The sequence below is a fragment of the Lampris incognitus genome, unplaced genomic scaffold, assembly GCF_029633865.1.
Source record: "Lampris incognitus isolate fLamInc1 unplaced genomic scaffold, fLamInc1.hap2 scaffold_175, whole genome shotgun sequence".
Classification (NCBI taxonomy): domain Eukaryota; kingdom Metazoa; phylum Chordata; class Actinopteri; order Lampriformes; family Lampridae; genus Lampris; species Lampris incognitus.
The window spans coordinates 125272-150812 of record NW_026611135.1 but is presented as its reverse complement, the minus strand read 5'-3'; the positions used below and the strand labels follow the sequence as shown (position 1 = coordinate 150812).

Sequence of the window (25541 nt, the reverse complement as noted above, 5' to 3'; positions counted from 1 at the left end):
ATATTTTCCACATCCTTATCCTCTCCAACACCTCCTCTCTTTACGGTCTTGCTTTGCCTTTCCTCCTCTCTCCTCACCTTTACATACTCCTCCTCTCTACCATCTCTCCTAATCTGTTCCCTCTCCTCATTTATCCTCCCCCGTCCCCTCACCTACCTCCCTTCTGTCCTCCCTTTTCTCCTATGCTTTTCCTTCTCCCCTCCTGCAGGCAGCTTCAGGAGCTGCAGAGGCAGAAGGAGCTGGAGCGGGAGCGTCAGGAGCGCGAGCGCCTGGAGCGTGAGATGATGGAGCGCGAGCGTCAGGAGAGGGAGCGTCAGGAGCGTGAGCGGCTGGAGAGGGAGGCGCAGGCGGAGAGGGAGCGCGTAGAGCGGGAGCGCCAGGAGCAGCAGGAGCGCGCAGAGCGAGAGCTGATGGAGCGGGAGAAGGCGGAGAGGGAGCAGCAGGAGCAGTTGGACAGGGAGCAGCAGGACTGGGAGAGAGGGAGACGCATCTCCAACGCCGGTGAGTGGTTCACCTTTGCTTGTCTGCTTTGGGACACACACACAGACACATGCACTTGCACATGCACATACACTTACACGGAGTTCCCTGTAGGCAGACTGGGAAAACACTGTAGATAGATGATCATATCCATATTGACTAAACAGGCTGAAGGGGTTGGCTTTACGTGAGCATGTTGATGCTGAGATCCTGCTAGTTTTACTGACCAAAGTGATCATTAAAGTGGAGATGTTGGTTTAAAAAAGGGTCCTAAAAGAACAGAGGTTTGCCAATAAGTAAATGATGATTTTTCTTCTCTGTTTGGCCTACAACATTATCTCGCTGTTTTGATACCAGGGTAGAAACAAAAATTTCTGGGCAAAAAAATAATTTTAAAAAAAAGTAAATGGATCCGCTCGTCTCTCTGTTTAAGCAAATATCTATATATGAAAAGCAAGAGCGTATGTTTGTATGTTCGCTTAAAACTCCAGAAATACTCATTGTAGAACAAAAAGAAAGGTATCTTTAGAATCAGCACTTTCTAAGGATTGCACAGTTCAAAAAATATTGTAAAAACCAAGTAAAAAATTTGATTTATTTGCGAAATTGAGTTTACTTTGTGGCGATTTGTGGCGGCGGTGGATTTGCAGCGATTAATACCCACATTGGCAAAGAAGCTTGATGAATGGATTGAAAATGATGACATTTGATAATTTTCGTTAATGATTCATTTATTCGACGTTCGTTTATCACATGTATCATATCATAAATTATCTTATATTTCATCATTGCTTATATTGTAAAGATTAGATCGTGTTGTTTGTTTTGGTGAGAGCATTTTCCCCGGGCAACGCCGGGTACCTCTGCTAGTTCAAACTAAATGCAGAGGTAAGAGATCACTTGATTGCCCTCATTAAACATCTCACCATGGCTGCAATCGCAGCCAGATTTTGAACCTAGAACCGTCTGGAATCTAGACCTGGTCAAGGCTTAATGGTGCCCATCCATTATAGCAGCAAGTAACTTGAAGATTTAAACTTCGGAAATGTACTATGTAGGGAATTTACACTCAGCATCTCTAATTTCCTGTCAGCCGTGAGCTACTTGACCAGGTTTTGCATGAATCCAGTGCTATTCAGAAGAGGTTTTCCAAGCAAGCTGTCCCCATAATACTCAAGCTAATGCAGGGCACAGGAGAAGAATCCCTTCTTAAAGGGAAAAACATCTGCTGTGAGTCCCAGTGCCATCTCCAGCTAGCCTTGTTAGCTAGCCTCATTAACTAGCATAGTTAGTTAGCCTCATTAGCTAGCCTCGTTAGCTAGCCTCGTTAAGGGCTGAGCTATGGCCCTTCTTCCTGACTGACTCTGCCTCATTCAGTCCATCTGCCCATGGGCTGGACAGGCACTAGGAACAGATTGCTGAAACGCTGGGGCATAGGAGAAGTGTACGCTTGTGTGTGTGTGTGTGTGTGTGTGTTTGTGTGTGTGTGTGTGTGTGTGTGTGAGAGAGAGTGAGAGGATATAGAGATGAGATTTTTTTCTTGACCGAGTCCTCCACCAACATATGCATATTTTTTTTCATTCAGGAGATAATCAAGCCCAATCTCCAGGATGTGAATTGCTGAATTAATTGATTAATTAGTTGATGAATTAATTGAGGAATTAATTGGCTATTTGAAAATGCTTTTAAGGTGTGACTGACATTAAGAACTAGTTGTCTTGTAGCTTACTAACCAGCTTTTTGTATGAAAAGCATGTTTAATTCAAAAATGGGTACAACATGTCTTAAATCCACTGTGGTAAACATAAATAGACAACACAGACAGTCAGTGTGAAGCAGAAAAGTAACACACTGTATGTGACATGTTACTCTCATGTCTAAACTGGACATTGGACGGGTTAGGAGGTCCATTTTGAGTCGGGACAGGAAGCCGGTACCGTCTCAGGACTTGGTCAGTATGGGAGAAAGCGTTGTTTGAAAGGCTTCATTGCTGTCCTTAGAATATTAGAACATGCATGCATAAACACACACACACACACACACACACACAACTGAGCAGTCACAGTTCTTTCTTAGTCAGTCGCTAAAAATACATAATGAGGGAAAATGCTAGAGAGGCGCCCTAGGACAGAGCATGAATGTGTGTGTGTGTGTGAGGGCGTACATGTGTGTGACATGTTGTGTGCACATGTGCTACAGCTCCGGGTCAGAGGGTAGTGTGTTACACACTCACAACATGTCAACCGCAGTACTGTAACACGAAATAAGAGAAGAAGCATACATGCATCATGTTAGGGCACTCATACATACACACACACACACACACACACACACACATACACAGGCACATACTGCATGTTAACGTTTGGATATGTTTTGCTGCAAGGTTGTGATTTGATGTTTAATGCTACTTAGTTCTCTCTCTCTCTCTCCGTCTCTCTCTCTGTCTGTCTCCATCTGTCTCTCTCTCTCTGTCTTTCTGTTTCCATCTGTCTCTCTGTCTCTGTCTCTCTCTGTCTCTCTCTCTCTCTCTCTCTGTCTCTTGCTCTGTCTCTCTCTGTCTCTCTCTCTCTCTGTCTCTTGCTCTGTCTCTCTCTCCGGTGTGGTAACTATATAATTGTGTGTGTGAATATGTATATTTTCTCAGCAGCTGTTGGCGCTGCAGCCGTCGCCTTTCCCAAATACTGTTATTAAGCCACAGCTATGAACACATGGACCGTAAGCCCGGTTCTGGAAGAGACGTTTGCCGTTAGGATTCTGGTGATGTGAACGACGTTTCTTCAACCGCTGGCCATTTCTGAAGCAGACCCAGAACGCCGTCCGTGTATCGCTGTCGAGGCCTAAACTCTCGTCGAGGACATTTATGTCCACATCTGCTGCTTTTAGCCAGTCTACCGGTCCGTCCCTCACCTCGACTTCACAACGTCCTCCTTGTGTATGGAAGACTTTTTGGAGCGCAGTTTCCTTCTCCTCTATGACTTTTTTTTCTTTTCTTTTTTTACAAATCTTTTTAAAAAAAAAACCTGTTTGAAAGCTTTCCGCTCTTGCTTTAGTCAGGCAAAAAACGGTGAGTTTGCGTCTCTCTTTCAACCCTTTTCCTAAGACTAGAAGTGGGCCCATTGCATCCCATACCCTGGGGCCAGCCGAAGGTCCAACGTGGAAACGGTCATCCCCTTACCCGTTGCAATACACCTGTTAAGGGGAAAATGTCAGATAATCCAAATACCAACGTGCCCTTTTCTGGATTAGACGGTGTTGGTGTCCTTTTATTTTTCTAAAACTTCAACATTTGTTTTGCTGAGTCTCAGGTTCATATGTGCGATCCCTCTACTCCCCAGTGAAGTGTACAACATGGAAATGCATCCATCCATCTATCCAACCACGTATATAATAACTTGGTGCACGTGCAGCAGATGTCCTATGCTCTGAATTTACTATGCATGCCACCAATGTTAAATAGTTATGTTATTAAATGATGTGAAATATGTTAAATAGAATATAAAATAAATAATACATTTATTAAATAAATATAAGTAAAAATATATATCAGAAAAGAAAAAAAGAAAAGGAAAAAATAAATAAATATGACGTTCAATAGTCATATGCAAATGTGATATTGCAAACAGAGAAGAGTTGGGTCTTTCTAATGAGTCTAATGGGTCTCCAGTCTGTGTCAGAAGCACTTAGGGCTCCAAATCTTTACTGCTGAGCCATAGCGGATTTTTTTTCTTCTTTTTGATCTGCGTTCGCCTCCTCTGTGTGTGTGTGTGTGTGTGTGTGTGTGTGTGTGTGTGTGTGTGTGTGTGTTCACGCTTGTACATTTTATGTGCCCGTGTGCTTTTGTGTGTTGCCTGCATGTGGTTGTCTCTGCAGGGTGCACATGCTTAATTGAACACATGCATGTGTGTGTGTGGGGGGTGGGGGTTCAGCTCTCTGTGTAATCAGTGTGTGGTGATGGTGGTGTGTTGATTATTCTAGGATGGCAGAGCAAAGCTGTGGCCCTCATCACATGACCTGCCCACAGCTACACCCTGTGTGTGTGTGAGAGTGAGTGGCGCAGGAGGGAGTGTGTACATATGCCGGGGTTGTGGGTAGACTGAAGTTGTGTGGAAAATTGCGGTCACAGGGCGGAGAGAGTGCAGAGAGGGAAGCGAAGGCGAAATGAAAGGGGAGATGAAAGACAGGAGGAGAGGAATCAGGAGCACGGAGAAGGGTAGTTTTTACAGTATGCATAAAAGTTTGTAGGGAAGCAGGGAAAAAGATCATTTAATGAGAGAGAGAGAGAGAGAGAGCGAGAGAGAGAGAGAGAGAGAGAGAGAGAGAGAGGGAGAGACTAACAGCTGAATGATAAGAGAATATGACCATGTAATAGGAAACGGGAAGGGAAAGACCGCTTGGAAGAAGGCCAAGGAAGGGCATGTCCGCATGAATGCCAGCAGTATTCTCAGTGTGTGTGTGTGTGTGTGTGTCTGTGTGTGTGTGTGTGTGTCTGTCTGTCTGTCTGTCTGTGTGTCTGTCTTGTCTAGCAGGGTCAGCTAAAGGTAGTGCTACATTCATCTGAGAGAAAACAAGAGGTGCTTTTTTTTGATGCTGTGTATTATATATGTGTGTGTCTTCGTTTCGGTGTGTATTTTTTTCCGTGACCATGCATGAGAGTGTAAGAGCTATAGAAGAGATCATGTGTGTGTCATGTGTGTGTATCGTGTGTGTATCAGGGATCCTTTTTGCAGGTTTTGGAAAACAATTTTTAAGACGTCCATCTTCTTTGGACTTCTCAAAAGCGTTGCTCCCATGTCACACGTTTGGTGCTAGTAAAGCGTCCAGTAGCGCAGCCCAGCTGTTGGAAGTCGTACATGCGGGTACATCCGGGGATACGTCTCTCAAAGTTTTGAATTAAAAAGACGTGAAAACTCGTTGGCGAGCCTGCCACACGTGTATTCTGTGCACCCGTGCAGCCAGCGAGGTTGTGTTAAGCAGAAGGGCAGAAGGTGAGCGGAGGATTAACAACCTGAGCCCCCTCATCTAACATATGGCGGGTCCGTGTTACACTGTCCCCGCCACTTAGCAAAACACAACAAAGGTAATTAATTAGACAACTAATTAACCGGGGCCACACCTACCGCCTTGTGGAGCCACTTAACATAAGTAACAAAGGCTTTCCACCACCAGATCCGGTTAGAATCCCGTGCCGGAAACGAGATGAAGCATTTCCTCCCCAAACCGTCAGCCCGGCTGAGGTCTTCCTGCCGGTCCACCCCGAAATAAAAAGAAAAACATTGAAACACACAACGAGGATCTGTTTAGTTCATAGTTCTTTTGTTTTCACAATAGTATGGGTCCATTATTTTAGTGTTTTGTCTTTAGTGTGTAGACGGTAAGGCAAGAATCCTAAGCCACACAAAGCTATGAAAAAATATGCCCAAATGTTGCACTAAGATGGTCGCACAGCAACACACAGAACTTGAGCAGTGACGGAAAGGCTGCGTCGCTTACAACACAACCAAATGGGGCATTAAATATTGAGCGGCGAGTTGGCTGACTCGGGACAACATGAGCCCCCCGACACCGTCACCGAACCTGAACCCTCCTCGCGTCACATAGCGTTAACAAGATGAGGCCGAGGGGGTGTCTGGACTCGGACCAGGGGATTCTGGGGTAACAGATGCTCCCTGCCCATCATTCGAACACAAGAGGGAGAAAGAGAGATGTGCCTCCATGAGCCGTTTTCCACAGAACATCCATCCTCCATACTCTGTAAGACAGTGGAAATGATAAGTGTGTCGGTAACAAACAAGAGGCTGTACTGGAAGATGGCCTGAAGATGCAGATACTGTTTCTCAAGTACGTTTCTAAACCTTTATGTTAAACATTAGTCTGGACACAAAAAGAGTTATAATCTTGGGGGGGGTTTCTCCCCAATTGTACTTGGCCAATCACCCCACTCTTCTGAGCCGTCCCGGTCACTGCTCCGCCCCCTCTGCCGATCTGGGGGAGGGCTGCAGACTACCACATGCCTCCTCCCATACATGTGGAGTCGCCAGCCGCTTCTCTTCACCTGACAGTGAGGAGTTTCACCAGGGGGATGTAGCACGTGGGAGGATCACGCTATTCCCCCCCACCCCACCCGAACAGGCGCCCCGACTGACCAGAAGAAGCGCTAGTGCAGCGACCAGGACATATACACACATCGGCTTTCCACCCGCAGACACAGCCAATTTGTGTCTAGGGGATGCCCAACCAAGCTGGAGGTAGCACGGGGATTCAAACCAGTGATACCCATGTTGGTAGGCAATGGAAGAGATGGCTACGCTACCCGGACGCCCCCAGAAAGTAAACAGTAATTCAAATAATTTATATGACAGGATTTGGTACTAAGAGGAATTGCAGTAAAAGCTTCTTTTTTTTTTTGCTGCTTTTCATTAAATTCCAAATTGAAAATCAACCCCTGGCAGGTACCTAGCTACCTGACAGTTAGACTATATTTCAATCGAAGTAGCCCTGTAATGGCCTGTCCAGGGTGTCTCCCCGCCTGCTGGATAAGCGGTTTGGATAATGGATGGATGGAATTCATGTTATAGACAATATTCTGGCTGGCACGGTAGCCCGGTGGTTAGCACTGTTGCCTCACAGCAAGAAGGTCCTGGGTTCGAACCCCAGGCCATCCCGGTCCTTTCTGTGTGGAGTTTGTCGTGTTCTCCCCGTATCTGAGTGGGTTTCCTCCGGGTGCTCTGGTTTCCTCCCACCATCAAAAAGACATGCATGTTAGGGTTCATACTCCTGTCTGTGCCCCTGAGCAAGGCAATGAAAAGGAGAACTGGAGTTGATCCCTGGGCGCTGCAGCTGCCCTCGGCTCCTATACAATAGGATGGGTTAAAGGCAGAGGATGAATTCATTGCAACTGTGCAATGACAAAATAAGGTGGCTTTCTCTTTCTTATTCAGTAATGTGTTTTTTACCTTCCCCTGGACTCACTGAGTGAGCACACAATTTAAGTAATTTTTGGACCAGGGTTGTTTGTCCTGGTCTTTCTTATTCACAGTGTCCAGGATTTTTTCCACTTAACTGCTTACCATTGAGCAGCTTGGTGGCGCTCTGGGTGTAGGAGGCCTCAAGCAGCAGTAACAGTTGTGTTGTATGGACTGGACAGCTTTGTCTAGTTTTCCCCATCAGGCCTGCACTGCCTGGTCTTGGTTTGAATTTGAGCGCCATTGTCGGTCAAAGCATGTTGGGGGTTGGTGTGTGACTTTATGTGGGCGTCGGTATTTCCTCTACACTGTCATAGCATCACTGCCATCCAAGGGTAATGTTCAATTTCTGTTGTTGTTGTTTTTTTTTTGCTGTTGTTGTTGTTGCAGATTTCATTACCAAAACTGTGTCCATTGGCTTAGTTTTGATGAAGTTTAAAGCAATACTTCACCCTCCATCTGCACATTAGCATTATGGGGGCAAATTGGACTAAATTCTGCTGTCTGCACTGGAGGCCCGAATGGCGAATAAGTACATTTGGAGGGAAATGCTGTCTGGTGTGTTCTGGGTGGTGATGCCTCCCTCTTCGGCGTTGTCTTCCTCCGCATTTTGTTCCTCACTCTGATTCTCTTTTCTTTTTCTGATCTGTCTCTCTGCACAAGAAGACGAAACGCTGTCTTCCTCCGGGTCTGTCCACTGTGCTAACCCGTGTCCACTAACACAGTAGCGCCATTTCTGCCATAGACATAACGCACAGACAGGGAGGAAAAGGTTGAGGTTTAGGTCTGTGCTGGTTTTTCCTGCTTCATCTGCCCCCTTCTCTTCTTCTCTCTTTTTACCTTCCCTCCCTTCTTCCTTCTCTGTCCTGACCTGTTGTCTTTCCCTTCTGTGTGCGCGGTGGCTGCTTCTATCCTTCCTTCCTACCTTCCTTCCTTCCCTTCTGGTCCTGTCTTGTCCTGTCCCCCATTCTGTCTGTTTTCCGTGGCATGCGTTCCAGCCTTCGAAAGCACCCTGTGCGCCCCCTCGCCCCAGGAGTACAGCAGGACGTCCTCCACACCCGTGTCTCCGTCCGCCCCCGGCTACCCGATTCCCACGGGCACGCCTTCTCCCTCCTCCGCCACACCTCCCACCCCACCGCTCCGACACTCGGCGTCCCGGTTCGCCACTTCACTCGGCTCCGCCTTCCACCCAGTGCTGCCGCACTACGCCACAGTACCCAGGAGACAGCAACAGCAAGCCCCGCCGCCTCAAACCTCACTCCAACCCCAGCCGCCCGCACCTGCCCCAGCCTCCGCCCCCTCGCCCAAATCTGTGGTGTGGTCAGCCTGTAGTTTCACTCCGCTTCCCCCTTCGCCGCCTGTCATGATCAGCAGCCCCCCAGGGAAGGCCGCCGGGCCGCGTCCCCTCATCGCCATTCCGGTGCCTTCCCCTCTGACCCAGAAGCCCCCCTCGCCCTCCCCCAACGGCCCGCCCATGTTCCCCGCACCCTCCCCGGTCACCATCCCGCACAGCCACACCCCCATGGGCATCACCTGCCCCACCCCGCCACCCCCACCCACCCCTCCTCCCCCTCCTCCCCTACCATCCCCCATGACTCCCCTGATCCCCTTCCCCTCCTCGTCCTCCTCCTTCGTCTCGTCTCCCCCCTCCTCATCCCAGGCTCCTGGTGTGCCCTCTCCCTCCACAGCGCCCGCTGCTGCCGCCGCCACCACCGCTGCTGCCTCTGCATCCGCTGAGCAGCTCTCTCTGTCTCTGGGCCTGCCGGGGCTGGGAGAGCAGGAGACCACCACAGGCCCAGAGCCCCCGACACCACAGGGGGGCTCCTCTTCTTCTCAGCCCCAGCCCCAGGGTAAGGCCTCCAGTCAGAATCACTCTCTATGACTGCTCCTCTGTGGCTCTCTCTCTCTCTCTCTCTCTCTCTCTCTCTCTCTCTCTCTCTCTCTCTCTCTCTCTTTCTGGCATCTATTGCCAAGTCCTTGCTATCTCTTTTTCTGTTTCATTACCTCCCTCTCACTTTTTCTCTTCCTCTATTTTTTTTTGTTTCTCTCTCGCTCTCTCTCTCCCTCTGGATCTCTGTCTCTCTCTGGGTCGCTGTAGCTCTGGCACCATCATTATCTTCCTCCCCCAATCTCTCTTCCTTTTTTTTTTCCTTTTTTTTTTCCTGGATTGGTCTCTATTGTTTCTACTTCTCTCTGCAGCCCTTTCGGTCTCTCTATGGCACCTCTTGCCAAATTTTCACTGTCTCGTTTCCTTTTTCATCCTCTCTCTCTCTCTCTCTCTCTCTCTCTCTCTCTCTCTCTCTCTCTCTCTCTCTCTCTCTCTCACTCTTTCTCTTTCTCCATCTTTCCCACCCTCTGTCTTTCTCTCACCACTGTGTTAACCTACCGACTAACCGGGGGCTTGTGAACCAGGCTGGATGTTTGCCTTTGCTGCTAACCTGGACCCATTACCAGGTGAAGTAGCATGGAGAGGCTGATCTCCGGGGGGGGGGGGGGGTCGTCTCTTCCCTTGCTGTGGAAAATTTGTTGGATTTGGACTGTTTAAACACAGAGCTTCACTTGCGGGTACCGCTCTTGGCACCAGAATTGGCTGTTCCGGTACTACTGTATTGTATATGTGTACTGCGTCTGTGCTGCTGTGGGTCTTGTGCTTGGCCTAGAAGGGCTCCATCCATCGGTCTTTTAGTCACACGCATTCCTTGCGCAGGCCCGTCCAACGTCTTCGTCGTTCTTCTCATGAGCCTCGTGTCTTTTCATATTCATGTGCTTGTGTCCTGAAGGTCTGGCTGTCTGGCTGGCGGCTCACTGGACGTGGGTTGTGTCCGGTCCTCGAGCATGGCATGTGTTGCGGAGCTAGCGCAGAATGTTGACATACAAAAACGTTAATTTTTCAATCACGTGTTGTTTTTTTGTCCTCTGTCAACTTTTTTTCTTGTTTTATTTTTGCATGTTGCCATTGTACTGATATTATAATTTCACTGTGTTCGCTTAACTGATTTCTCATCACGCCTCCTGTGGTCAGTAATGTCGACAGTCGATCCTTGATTTCCCATATTTGCTCAAAGGACGATGGACACGATGTGCATATCAGAGACATGAGCCAATGGCAGACAGGCCCATCCCAAAAATTGCTTACCAGACAATATAGTGGATCAGTTACCAAATGAAGAGTCATTCAGGTTCCATCATTGGTTCAAGACATGATGAAACTCTTATTTTAACTGAGTTAAAAACTACATTTGTCATGATTATGAAGTACTGATCAGAAAAATATACACCTCTACACGCTGAAAACTGAGTAATAGGAATTGATCTTTACATTTGAGATGTAAGTAAGACATTAATTCCATAAGACATCAGTAAAACTCAGGCGAGAACATACTCGATAATCGTATTTTATTTATTATTTTTTCTATAACGAGTTTTCAACAAGGCTTGTGTGAAATGCTCGTTTATTCGCTGTTCAGCCATTGGCTTTTTAGTTCAAAAAAGTCAAAAGGGGTTCGGCTGTTGTTAAATAACCCTGCGTAAAATCACCCACGAGTCCTCCAGTGACCTTGAGCCTGGGGCAAATTTCTCTTTATTAGCCACAGGAGGTGTACTAATGGCCTTTGACCTCTGGTTTCCCCACAGCGATGGGTTGGCAGGGGCAAGACTAACCAGAATTGTATTGATGATGCACGTTCCATCATAAAGTGTCTCTGTGTGCATGCTCAGTAGTCCAGGTAAGGAAATCACAGGAAGGTGAATCGGTTCAGTCGGTCAGAGACTGGCCAAGTCAGCTGGCTGAGCGGTGAAATGTTTCTCCCACTAAACGTTGTGTCAGAGGAACCGATTCACCTTCCTGTCAGATCCATCACGTATTGCTCTTGGCAGCAGGTCTCCAATGAAAACTCAGAGGAAGCTCATTATAACCACATTAAAGGGTAAAGACATGGCGTGGCAGTCTGTTCTGTTGCCTACCAACACGGGGATCGCCGGTTCGAATCCTCGTGTTACCTCCGGCTTGGTCGGGCGTCCCTACACACACAGTTGGCCGTGTCTGCGGGGTGGGAAGCCGGATGTGGGTATGTGTCCTGGTCACTGCACTGGTGCCTCCTCTGGTCAGATGGGGCGCCTGTTCAGCGGGGAACAGGGGGAATAGCGTGATCCTCCCACGCGCTACGCCCCCCCCCCTGGCGAAACTCCTCACTGTCAGGTGAAAATAAGCGGCTGGCGACTCCACATGTATGGGAGGAGGCATGTGGTAGTCTGCAGCCCTCCCCCAGATCAGCAGAGGGGGTGGAGCAGCGACCGGGATGGCTCGGAAGAGTGGGGTAATTGGCCAAGTACAATTGGGGGGAAAAGAGTAAAAGAAATGATGACATTTCGGCAGCCCCTGAGGGTAGGGACAGTGTTACACACACAAGCAGATAGCGTTGGCCTATTGAAACACACTGGCTGTTCAGTTCCTGTGTTGCCTTCTGCTCATCACGTGTGTGCGTGTGTTTTTTTTGTGTGTGTATGTGCTTTAAAAAAAAAAGCTTTGTGTCAGCGTTTTGCATATGCAGCACTTCACTGTTAAATGCCTCATATCCACTATGTTGACTGAGCTGAGGATGCTGCTGCCATGTGTTCACTCACCACTGCTCACCAGTGTCGCATGCCCCGTGAAGAAGACATTATATGTGGTGTGGTGTGGCATGCTCTTGTACTACATTTACATCTGTTCATTTGTTATTGTCTCGGAAATATGAATAAAATGGTGCCGGCCAAAGATAGAAATTCTAATTTCACACCTTTAGTGCGCCACAAAAAAAAAAAGAAAGATTACAGTGGCGTGACCAGCCGATACACCTCACAAACACTTAGGCTGTAATGGATTTTTGTGGAGCAGTAATGATGTGCGCCGGTCTGCTTGTGTAATCTTTGTTTAACCAGGCAAGTTAATCGAGAACAATTTGTTTGCCTGAAGTCGTAACTCCATCTGGAAAGAGGCAGGTAGGGAGAGTCGATGAAAAAGAGGAAAATCCGGTTGTCCTTCCTGCAGAGCTGTGAGTGAAAAGCACCACTGGTCTCGGCAGTTTCAGAATTTTCCGGGCTCCGTTTTGTTTTTTGTTTATTTGTAATTGGAGAGTTGGTTTCATAAGCGTGGGTTAAGCCTTCCTTATCCATCCACCGAAAAACAAAAAAAAATTTCTACCTTTGGGGCTTACTCATTGAATCCATATCTGCCAAACTGACCTGGTCTGGTTGGTGCAAACAGACTGCTGCTTCTAGGTGGTGTCCATAGTGTTCAGACTGTGACAGTTCAAACTCTTGTTTTATTTTTGTCCCCCCCCCCTGCCTCTCACCCAACACCCTCACCCCACCCTCTTCACTCTGTTCTTCACCAGACCTGGTTCAGACGCCAGGGCTGACTGCGCCCACCCCTCCCCCACCACCTCCCCTCCCACCCGGCTCCACTGTGACCTCAGCGAGCATCACCCCGGTCAGCACCCCCACCACTCCAGCCGGCCACCCTCCCCCTCCTCCTCCTCCCCCCCTGCCTCCCACGCTGACCCCTGGCGGAACCCCTCCTCCGCCGCCCGGCCCCCCTCCCCCTCCCGGAGCTCCACCCCCCGCCCCCTGCCCCTCCCTTGCCTGTTGGCCTCTTCGCTCCTGCAGAGGACCGACCCATGTCAGGCCTGGCCGCTGCCCTCGCCGGAGCCAAGCTGCGCAAAGTGCCAAGGGTGAGCGCCTGATTATGTTGTCTGATTGACTGGGTGTGTGTGTGTGGGGGGGGGCACGCACAAATGTGAAGTGAGGTATTCACATCTATATATCTGATCCCAGGGAACAGCTTGCTCTAATGCACAAGAATACATGTACTTGCTCAAACCTGCACACACAACTTTTCTTTTCAGTCTGTGTGTGTCTTTAGTGCTTCATACATAAATAAACTTGACACACACGCACACTCACTTTGCACATAGTCACTAGTACTTACCCGCATGGTCACACACACATTAACCGTCTGTCACATGTCATCTCCAACACAGGAGGAGTAAAAAATGTTGACGGTCTCCCTGTGGAAGTTATTGTCAGTGAGTTTCTGCAGTCATGGAGAACGAAAAGTGGAGACAATCTGCTAGCCTCTTACTAGTTCTGCCCGGTGTTGGCAAAAATTTGCCTGCCCCCCCCCCTCCAATTAGGAAAAAAAACAAAAAAGTAACCGGGTTCGAGGAAAACTGAGGCTCATTTTTATCATTTGCCCGCTCTGAATAAAATGTTTTTCTCTTACACTCGTCCCTACACTGCAAAAAATGAAATTTTAACAAGTGAAAATATCTTGTATTTGGTACAGTAAGTCCAATATTGGGTAGAATTATCTTGGAATTATCTTATTCCACTGGCAGATAATTTTGCTTATTTCAAGTTTTTTCCCCCTTGATTTTGGTCAATTTAATCTCGTTTTAAGAAAACAGATGAACATTTGTTTAAAACAAGATTAAATTGACCAAAATCAAGAATAAAAACTTGAAATAAGCAAAATTATCTGCCCGTGGAATAAGATAATTCAAGATATTTCTACTCAATATTGGACTTATTGTACCAAGCACAAGATATGTTCACTTGATAAGATTTCATTTTTTTGTAGTGTATAAGAAAAGATTACAGACTTTTGATGTAGAACTAGCATTAGCCCAGTGTTCCCAATCAGGTCCTCAGGTACCGCCAGTACTGCAGTTTTCTTTCGTGACAGAAAGTCCGTTATATTCTCCTGTTGTCCTAGTTGTTCCAGTCTCCAGTCAGGGACGTTTAAGACCTGGAACAACAGGTGAATGTAGTTAGTTTTCTGGCACAGTAGAAAGCAGCGGTACTGGTGGTACCTGAGGACCTGGTTGAGAACCACTACACTGACCAATGTGAACTTTTCTTGCTACTAGACAGTATTTTGCAACATGTCCATAGTTCCTCCATCATATCTCCATGGTAACTCCTTCAGCTGATCTGTCAACTCCTCATTCATTCCCTTCCGTACATCTACCTGCCATAATCTTCACTACTGTGTTAACATACATCTTTATTTTTCAGTTTCTTTGGTATAAAGCAGTCTTCCAGTTTGTTAGTGTTTTATTTTGTCTACACTTGTCGTGTCACGACTGCTGCTGAACATATTTCCAGTCAAGACAGAATCTCTCTGGGTGACTAAAACAACCCATCCCGTCACATCTTCATTCCGTCATCTGTTCATATGTCATATTTGACTGAACAATTTGTTTACCCCCTCCAGAGTGATGATCCTGGGGCAGCTCTGGCAGCAGCCATGGCAGGGGTTGGAGGAGCCCCAGGGGCCAAATCTGAGACCAGGGGCAATGGCCCTCTGCCTGGGGGCGGAGGTCTGATGGAGGAGATGAGTGCCCTGCTGGCCAGGAGGTAAAGCATCATATATTACCTGGATGACATGAGTATTTAGATAGTTTCAGATATTTGACTGTTGCAAATTATTTTCTTTTCTTTCTTTTTCTTTTTCTTTTGCAGGACAGTTAAAAAGATATTTAGCTAAAGTGGCGAGATAAAGTTAGCCCAATTTGTGTTTTATCCTTGTCATACAAAAACCATGCAGGAAAATGCAAGGAAATGGAAATGACAGAACCAGTTATCATCAAAATAGGAAACTCCTGGGGCGTCCGGGTAGCATAACGGTCTATTCCGTTGCCTACCAACACGATTCGAATCACCGTGTTACCTCTGGCTTGGTTGGGTATCCCTACAGACACAATTAGCCGTGTCTGCGGGTGGGAAGCCGGATATGGGTATGTGTCCTGGTCGCCACATGTATCAGAGGAGGCATGGCATGTGGTAGTCTGCAGCCGTCCCTGGGTTGGCGTAGGGGGTGGAGCAGCGACCGAGAAAGCTCGGAAAAGTGGGGTGATTGGCTGGATACAACTGGGGAGAAAAAAAGGGGGGGGTAGAAAACGCCTATTATCCTACCTTACCTGATAGCTCCAACCTGCATAATCACAGTGTAATTACTGAAAATGTAAAGAAAAAAAATCCAATAAAAAAAATTGACATGTCACTGTATAAACTAACGTAGAAGGAATAAGCACATTATTTATCTCCATTTTGAACGTCTCCATTTTTGTCCTTGAAGGAGAAGAATTGCCGAGAAGGGCTCGTCGCCTGAACCCGAACAGAGATCAGTAAGTATTGGTGCAGACACGGCTCCCATAATTTCCTGTCTTCAACTCAGAAAGCCTCTCTTCTGCCCTCACTCATCTGTCACTCAACATTTCATCTGTGTGATAATCCACACGTGCACACCCCGAGTCCCCTGGGTTGGATCCCGTGTGGTATAAGGTGCACCATACTCAAGCCTCTAAACACACTCGTCATTCAATCAATAGTCTGTTTGCATGGCGCTCCTGTGTATATACACTATATTTCACTGCTTTAGATGCTGTGCTGTTGGTTGTGTACTGCTTTCCACTCTGTAATCACTATTATTACGCAACACCTACACTTTATATTTTAAGAGCACTGACAAAAGCCAATATTTAAAAATGGTAATGCTGGTTGCCCTGCGCAGTGGTTAGCACGGTCGCCTCACAGCAAGAAGGTCCTGGGTTCAAGCCCCAGAGTAGTCCAACTGTGGGGGATGTTCCAGGTCGTCCTCTGTGTGGAGTTTGCATGTTCTCCCCGTGTCTGTGTGGGTTTCCTCCGGGTGCACTGGTTTCCTCCCACAGTCCAAAGACATGTAGGTCAGGTGAATCGGCCATACTAAATTGTCCCTAGGTATGAATTGTGTGTGTGTGTGGGTGTGTTTGTGTGTGTGTGTGTGTGTGTGTGTACATGTTTAGCTAACCTTGTGCGGACCAAATGTCCACACAAGGATAGCAAAACCTGACAGGACGCACCTTGTGTGGACCATTCAGAGGTCCGCACAAGGAAAAGGGTCTAGTTTAGGGTTAGGAGTTTGTTTTAGGTTTACGGTTAGAGTTAGGGCTAGGTTAAGGTTAGGGTTAGGCATGTAGTTTGCGTGGGTAAGGTTAGGGTTAAGGGCTAGGAAATTAATGTAGTCAATGAGAGGTCCGCACAAGGATAGTGAAACACGACTGTGTGTGTGTGTGTGTGTGTGTGTGTGTGTGTGTGTGTGTGTGTGTGTGTGTGTGTGTGTGTGTGTGTGTGTGTGTGTGTGTGTGTGTGTGTGAGCCCTGTGTGATGGCCTGGCGGCCTGTCCAGGGTGTCTCCCCGCCTGCCACCCAATGACTGCTGGGATAGGCTCCAGCATCCTCACGACCCTGAGAGCAGGATAAGTGGTTTGGATAATGGATGGATATTGCTGGTTGCAAAATTAGAAAAAACGGTGATGACATCAATTTTAAGACTTCATTATTTTTAAGTGGGGAAAAAACAGCCAGAAGTAGACCTCAGCTATTCTGGATATGTGAAATATTCAAAAAAATGTTGTTCAGTTCTTATTGGTTACACGCCTCTTCTTCATATGAGAGGCTCTGTACATAAGCTGAAAATAAAAATCGTCTTGTAAGACAAAGTATCCATCCATCCATCCATCCATCCATCCACCCACCCCACCTTATACTTACAATGTCCAAAAAGACATCAGTTGATCCCATGAAGCCATTAATTATTACTCATAGGCATATTTGTGACCTGGTCGGCCTGAATGGGGCTGAACTTTGACCTTCTGAACCTGTGTTGTTGTCTGTCACAACAGGAGGAGGGCGAAGTAAACACAACTCCTAAAGTGTCAGCCTGTAGCACACCAGGTAAGTGAGAGGAACTGAATATTTGGGAGGGTTCAGGGTCTTAACACAGGGTGGGACGCCATCATCAACCATGTCCTCGGTGAGACGGACGGCAGTGACCATCTGCATCTTCTGAAGTCGGCCAACAAGGGTCCAAGTTAGCGTAGATCTCACAACAGATATTTATGGATAGACGTTACCCTCCCATGTAGTGTGTCAGATTATCATGCACAGATTATCATTGATTCGATTTATCCATTTTTTTGCTTTTGAAATGTATCTTCTTTTTTTTTTACTCTGGAGGGATTAACACAGCTGGGCAACAGCTAAATTGTGTTTACTGTAGTAAAAATAAAAACAAAGATTAATTTTTGTATGGCTGGTGGGGGTTTTGGTTGTTTTTCTCCAGACATGCCCAGGAAGCCGTGGGAAAGGACGAACACGATGAACGGTAGCAAATCCCCAGTTATCGGAAGGTACGAATTTCCTCTGCTTTTCTGAAAGTGAAGAGAAAAAATGGGCCAAAGTTTTCACTCATCTTTCATACACATCGTCATATCGTTTGGTATTCCACTGATCTTATGTTTCATACCTTCAAATGATCCATCACCTAAAGGAAAATATATAAAGTTTTCAAGTTTTTTTTCCAAAGTCAAAGCTCACTTTTTCTCACAGTATCATCGTTGTCTGAATTACTAGCGGGGGTGTTGCTAAACAGGACCACAGTAACTTATTAAAACATTAGCGCTGGCTAGCATTAGCATGACCCACTGCTAGCACTATTCACGGCCGGCTAACACGACTAAAGCCTAGCTTAGCTACATGTGTCTGCTTGTTTACGGGGTCAACCTTTTCTTTTCTTTGCTGGGTTTCTCTTGATGGAGTACCAGGGGAGGGCGACACCGGGAAATAAGCCATACTGAGTAATCATAAGAACATATTTTTTTCGTTCTGTATGTGATATTTTTCAAAGACATTCTTGAATTCTTTGCTAAAGAGTAAGAAATGGATCTGTGTCACACCAAACAGTTGCTTTTAAGCCCCTAAGACTCAAAATTAAAGACCCAGGGTACCTTTGGATAACGGTCAGAGACCCTCCCAGGAGTCATTTCATTATATGAGATGGTAGCAATGGTTTCTGTCAGTTCCTCTTTGAAACATCTTGAAGTATTTCTGAAACCGTCTTAACCAGAACCATAGATAGCCTTCGTACAGCACCCTTAGAACTAGGAAAGCCAGACATGTGGCCGTCAACCGATGTTTTCAGCAATAAGTTTTCGAAATGTGACCCAACCCAAACCTTTGACAGCCCAAACCCGTCGGGTCCGGTTGTACGGGGCTCCAAGGTCCGGGGCGCCAGTGCCAAGCTGTAATTTGTAAAGCCAGTGTCTCTGCTGCTCACACAGACGAGAGTCTCCGTGGAGAAATGCCATGGGAGCAGATTCCTCCAACAGGTAGAGAGAAGGGTCTCAACAGTGTGATGAATCCCCCTACTTCAAAAAAAAAAAAGAAAAAAAGAAAAGAAAGCAATAAATAAAACAATCTCCTTTTAATATGCAGTTTGCTGTGCTGGGATTTGTGTTTTTTTGGTTGTTTTTTGTGGTTGAAGAGTTTGGCATGTCTAGCTGGTTTGTGTGTGTGTTTTCCCCCATAATCTGCAAGCTGCTGGAGACATCTCTGGTAGTGTATTATTAGTCTGTTATTAGATTATCGCCTTTTGGTTCAGTGTCATTTTTAAAGTGCATTTTTAGGATCAAATTGCCCCTTCATCCCTTTTTTGCATACCCAACTGCCCTCCCTAACCCCGTTCATGTTAAGCTCGCTCTAGTTTTACAAAGTGGGGAAATCCATAAGTTTGCGTCATATGCACACATACACCCGCAAACAGAGTTTTAAAATGGGGTACCGCCCAGTGCAGTGTGGACCTGGCCTGGTATTATCATTATGGAGCCAGCATATCCCCAGCAGGCACTTGCAGATAAGACCCGCTCTGTGTGTGTGTGTGTGTGTGAGAGTGTGTGAGTGAGTGAGGGACCAGATGGGCAAGTGTGATTGCAGCTCATTAAAAGTGGCTTTAATATCTGACTAGACGGGGCCAGATCACAACTCAATAGATGGTAAACCTGACGGTGCTCTGTTACTATATGACCATATGTGCATGTCAACATTTTATTTTTCTGTAATTTACAATAACTTGGGGAAATTTTTCAAAAATAAGAACCTTCTTGTGAGGAAACATGGTTATTAACTTCTTACATCCTCTCATTTAGTCTCCTGTTTCCAAACACTTGTAAGGTTTGAGGCGGCACGGTGGAGCAGTGGTTAATGTGGTCACCTCACAGCAAGAAGGTGCTGGGTTCGAGCCCCGGGGTAGTCCAACCTTGGGGGTCATCCCGGGTCGTCCTCTGTGCGGAGTTTGCATGTTCTCCTTGTGTCTGCTTGGGTTTCCTCCGGGTGCTCTGATTTCCTCCCACAGTCAAAGACATGTAGGTCAGGTGACTCGGCAGCACTAAATTGTCCTTAGGTGTAAATGTGTGTGTGTGTGTGTGTGTGTGTGTGTGTGTGTGTGTGTGTGTGTGTGTGTGTGTGTGGGCCCTGTGATGTTTTGGCGGCCTGACCACAGTGCCTCCCCACCTGCCGCCCATTGACTGCTGGGGTAGGCTCCAGCATCCCTGCGACCCAGAGAGCAGGTTAAGCAGTTTGGATAATGGACGTAAGGTTTGAGGGTCTCAGTAAGATGTCCATCAAGAAAAGTCTCTCCTAACAAAAACAATTTTATCTTTTATTTCAATCATCTTCAAGTTGAAGGTGGGATCCGGTAACGCTTTCTATGAAGCTTGCATCTATAACGCCCTATAAGCATCTATAACGCCCTATAAGTGTAGCTATAAGTCATTGTAAGATTCATTATAACCATGTATACGCCCCCACAACACCTCATAACCACCTTTATGATACATTATGTCAATTTAAAACGGATTTATGCATTATAAATATGTCATCATTAGCCTGTTTATCTGTCAAATGTCATAATGCATCATAGCCAACTTGTTTTGCTGAAGTTTTGTAGAGATGCACTATGAGACTTCAGTGCCATTTCACGGTCCAGCCATAGCCGTTAGTCATTGTAATACACATTATAGAAAAGTATGGGCGTTATATGCTTATAGGGCGTTATAGATGCTTATAGGGCATTATAGATGCTTATAGGGCGTTACATATGCTTATAGGGCGTTATAGATGCAAGCTTCATAGGAAGTGTTACCGGATCCTTTTACCCCGTTGGTTTTGGAGGTGAGAGAGGATGTGAGAAATTATCAGAAGAGCATGAGGGACCCCCCCCCCCCCGGGGTTTTATTCATATCTTATTGACTTTCCAGTGTCAGTTGGTGTGATGAGTGGGAACTCTCTCAGTGTGTGTGTGTGTGTGTGTGTGTGTGTGTGCGCGCATGCATGTAAAAGGTGTGAGCTTGACCACCCCCCCCCCCCACAGCGGTGTGTGCATGCCCTAACCCAGGTCTGTTTCTGAACTGCAGTTTTGGCAACGTACCCGTCGCGTGTGCAGGTTTATTGTTGTCAACTTCGTGACAACAACTGAATCAAAGAACTGGCTGGTAAAATGTTCAGAATGATGCTTGTTGTCCACCTGCTGCCACGGCACGTGGGCAAAAGCTTCAGTTCCCGCTGTGAAGGTGAAGCAGTGTTCGTCATAGCTGTTTCAGGATCTCCTTTTTGTTTTTTTAACCAGCCGTGTCGTAAATGAAAAGGTTCAAATAGTGTTTCACGAATGTCGAGTCAGCGCAAGCAAGTTTTACAGCTAAGTGGAGTCATGTTGTTGGACCTTCACCGCGCTCGCTCCAGGCCCGTCAGTGGTTTATAGATGATGTACTGTGAGCCATCACATTACTGCAAAATGATACATTTACACGACTCATTATGAATGGAAGACAATAATGGATGTCTTATTTTAATATTTCCTTTCCTGCACTCGGTTAATAAACTCTCCCTCTCTCTCCTCCTCAGACCTAAATCCACCCCCACACCCACCGGGTCCCTAAGTGCCAACGGTGTGCCAACGGAAGCGGTGGACTACGACAGATTGAAACAGGTGTGTGTGTGTTCTTGAACAGCTGTTTCTTCATCTGTTTGAGTTGAGCCGGGGACAGGCAGGCGGTTTCACAGTCGCCTCAGGATCGAGCAGCCGGTTTGTCCCATGCACGACCTACGTTGTAGCTGGCAGAATATAATTAACATCTCCGAAATTCAAATATCCCGTCCTTCTGAAACGGTGGTGCTGCTGGAACAGTGTCACCTGACACTTTCTGTGATTTCCTGTTGAGGTTTTTTGTATGTCACCTAAAAGGTAATTCTACTTTTTTGTGTGACCTGAGGGCGGCACAATGGCGGAGTGGTTGGCACGTTCACCTCACAGCAAGAAGGTCCTGGGTTCGAGCCCTGGGGTTATCCAGCCTTGGGGGTCGTCCCGGGTCGTCCTCTGTGTGGAGTTTGCATGTTCTCCCCATGTCTGCGTGGGTTTCCTCCGGGTGCTCTGGTTTCCTCCCACAGTCCAAACACATGTAGGTCAGGTGATTTGGCTGTGCTAAATTGTCCCTAGGTGTGAATGTGTCTGCCTTTGATGGACTGGCGGCCTGTCCAGGGTGTCTGCCCCCCCCCCCCCCAGCCGCCCAATAACTGCTGGTATAGGCTCCAGCATCCCGCGACCCGACTTCAGATAAGCGGCTTGGATCATGGATGGATGGATGTTTGACTGGATCTTATTTTCATAGTTATTGCTATCGTGCATATCAGTTATGGTACGATTTCACTCTCCTGCATCATTAAGATTTTGGATATGAGACCACCGCTGGATTCATCTTTGCAACGGCATCTCGTAAGGCATCTTATAAGTGCCCAAGCGTCAGACATTTTTCAGCTTAACCCAGTTGTCTAAGCCATGTACTTGAATGTGAAAGCAGAAGTGCAAGTTAAAACTTATTATCTGCAAAGTCCAATGACCGATTGCATTGCTGAGGCTACTTCCTGGTTCAGCTTGCAGGAATGAGCTGCCTGTACCAGCCAGAACAATGGAGAAGTCATAGGTGAATGGAAATCTCATACACAGTCTAACTGAGGCACTAAGGGTTTTTATTGGGGTCATTGAAAGGACAGGTGTTGAAAGGACAATTGCCCCATGAGAAACCATTGTAAAGCTTTGTCTAGGGGTGGTCCGGTGTCCAAAATGAGGCCGATGAGAAAATGACATGATTCATATGGATGATGGCAAAAACTATGAAAATAAGACTCAGGTTATAAAAAAACGGAGTTATCCTTTAAGATTGCTGCTGCATTCTGCAGCCACGCTCCTGCCTTTAAGGACACGCATATTAAGGAGCAAGAAAAGCGCGAGTGTTCATGTTCAGAGAGAGGGTGTTCCCAATAAAAATATTCTGTCTCAAGTGAACTCCTCCCTCTGAAGTCAATGAATGAGCCTGCGAGATAAGTAGAGCGTCTCCCAGAGCACTCCCTATCTGCCGCCACAGCGCAGCATTACAGCAGTGCTGCTTGGAGAGGGGGTGGCACCTCGCTCACTTGTGTTAAGCTGCTAGACTCATTCACAAGCCCCAACACCCACCAGCCCGCCTGTCTAGTCCACCCACCCACCCATTTTATGTCTCTACCACTCACTCTCTTCCTCTCCATGTCTCTCTCTCTCTTTCTCTCTCTCCATTCAGTGAGGCTATACTAATGCCTACATTTACCCTTTACTGCCACGTGCCCATCGCTTGCTCTCTCTCCCTGTCACCAATTAAGTCTTTGGGCTTGATTTTAGCTCAGGGATTAGCCAATTTAATGGAGGTCTAAGAGGAGCCATGTATGTTTTCATTTGTGTGTGTGTGTGTGTGTGTGTGTGTGTGTGTGTGTGTGTGTGTGTGTGTGTGTTTTCGTGTGTTTTCATTTGTGTGTGTGTGTGTGTGTGTGTGAGAGAGAGAGAGAGAGAGAGATTTTGAGTGAGTATTGGAGAGAGAGAGAGACATAGAGAAGGATGCAGTCCGGCCAGGTCATTAGCAGAGTTACTTCCTAGCTAACCACCGCTATTGGACAGCGAAACAACGCTGTACAGCTACTGCCAGTGATGCCATGTGACCTACTGAGGGGATGTGCAGGGAGAGAAGAGAGCTGTCAAACTGCAGAACAGTTTTTTTTTTAATTTGTAGCAAACCTATTTTTTATAATTATATAAAAAATTATATATATATTATAATTATAATATTGTAATTATATTTATTATAATACTATATATATATATATTAGCAGCTGATGAGCGCAAGACGCACAAAACAGGCCTGTACTACAATGCATTAAAACTTTTTTTCCTGTATCCGTGTTGATATTCTGCTCCTCATTAGTTGAGCACTTACAACACCATTGACGGTTTTGGAAAAAAACGCTATATATACATATATATATATACGTACATACACACACACACATACATATATACACACACACACACACACACACACACACATATATATATATATATATATATATACATATACACACACACATATATATATATACATGCATATATATATAAGTGATAGAATATTAATAATTGTCATCATAAAACTTGGCTTTTCTTTACAGGACATCCTGGATGAGATGAGAAAGGAGCTGTCAAAGTTAAAAGAAGAGCTCATTGATGGTAACTTGGACTTGAACCCACACACTCATACTCACATTGACTCTTGGTCATTATTTAAATCTATTCAGATGTCAGTCTATAAATGAATATAAACACCCATCAAGCTGAAAAACTATAATACAACAGTATCTTGTATCTTTGTTTGTGTCGCTCATTATCCTGTCCTTCCTCCCTGTCTTTGTTTTTTTTGTGTGTAAAAAAAAGCTTAGTTTAACTACACGCTGTGTTGTGGAGTAGCTGCTGGTGGATATATGTATATAATGCCCTCTGATATATGTGTATAATGTCCTTTCTGATGAAAAAGAAGTTGAACTCTGAGATCCTATGGAGAAATCTTAGGTAGTCTTTAGTGCGGTCCATCCTTGTTTTCCTCATTTCTGCTGTGGATTGTCATGTCACAAATACACGTGCAGAGATACCAGAGGACTTTATTCATAAATGCTGTAGGAGGAGGATACCTGACGTTCATCATCTTATTACGAAAGTGCGGCTGGTTCCGTCCTCAAAATCTCAGCTTGGTTTGTGACTCATAAGTTGAACAGTAAGACGAAGGGTTATTTTGGATTTAAACTGTTTACACATCTACCACATATTCATCCAGTGACAAATTTGAGTTCGATGGCATCCGGGTGGCATGGCGGTCTATTTCGTTGCCTATCAACATGGGGATCATCGGTTCAAATCCCCGTGTTACCTCCGGCTTGGTCGGGCATCCCTACAGACACAATTGGCCGTGTCTGCGGGTGGGAAGACGGATGTGGGTATGTGTCCTGGTCGCCGCACTGGTGCCTCTTCTGGTCGGTCAGGGTGCCTGTTCGGGGGGGGGGGACTGGGGGGAATAGTGTGATCCTCCCACACATTACGTCCCCCTGGCGAAACGCCTCGCTGTCAGGTGAAAAGAAGCAGCTGGCGACTCCGCATGTATCGGAGGAGGCATGTGGTAGTCTGCAGCCCTCGCCCCGGATCAGCAGAGGGGGTGGAGCAGCGACTGGGATGACTTGGAAGACTGGGGTAATTGGCCAAGTGCAACTGGGGAGAAAAGGGGGGGGGGTCAGAAAAAAAAACTGAGTTAGACAACAGCTAGGCTAGCTTGAGAGTCGGTAGTTTTGGAGCAATGTGCAGGATGTTCAGAGCTGCAACAACAGTCCCTACCGTCAGCCACACAGGAAGCTGTGGCCAGCTGTCCTTGGCAGGACGTTGGGATAAGATAGGTTCATCAGCACCCACCTCCTCGATTAAAAGATTTGTCATCCTAATATCTTTTTTCTTTTTTCCTTCCTCTCTTCTTTCCTTTCTTTGCATCCTCAGCAATTAGGGAGGAGCTGGGCAAGTCCAACACGGCGTAGAAGGATCCCATCTCCTCGTACACCACATCTGCATCCATGTGACCCGACCAAACACCTGCGGTCAACTTTAGACACGACAGTACAAAACCAGAAAACAAAACACGACAAAAAAACGATGGTGATGATGATGACGACGATAAAGTTAATAACACTGAGGGAGGACATCATTTTGGGGGGGACGGACCAGCATCAAGTCAGCACAAACGAGCCCGGCGGGCGGGATCAGGAGGCTCGTAGCTTGGATAGCTCTGACCGGCGGAATCCACTTTGCGTCTCCGAGGGCGTTGCATCCTGGAGGACAGTGTACACG

General features: G+C 46.6%; 1 protein-coding gene across 1 annotated transcript; it reads left to right on the top strand.

Moving 5' to 3' along the window:
* Positions 1 to 208: 208 nt before the first annotated feature.
* On the top strand, positions 209 to 25309 carry LOC130132820 (protein enabled homolog; the record flags this gene model as incomplete). Its single annotated transcript, XM_056301838.1, is given in 12 exon segments — positions 209 to 501; positions 8444 to 9295; positions 12821 to 13041; positions 13043 to 13156; positions 14701 to 14843; positions 15565 to 15613; positions 17149 to 17200; positions 17589 to 17655; positions 18586 to 18633; positions 21203 to 21287; positions 23828 to 23885; positions 25194 to 25309. Coding segments are annotated over 12 exon segments (2020 nt in total), but the record flags the coding sequence as incomplete, so codon positions are not given.
* Between the last annotated feature and the right edge of the window lie 232 nt (positions 25310 to 25541).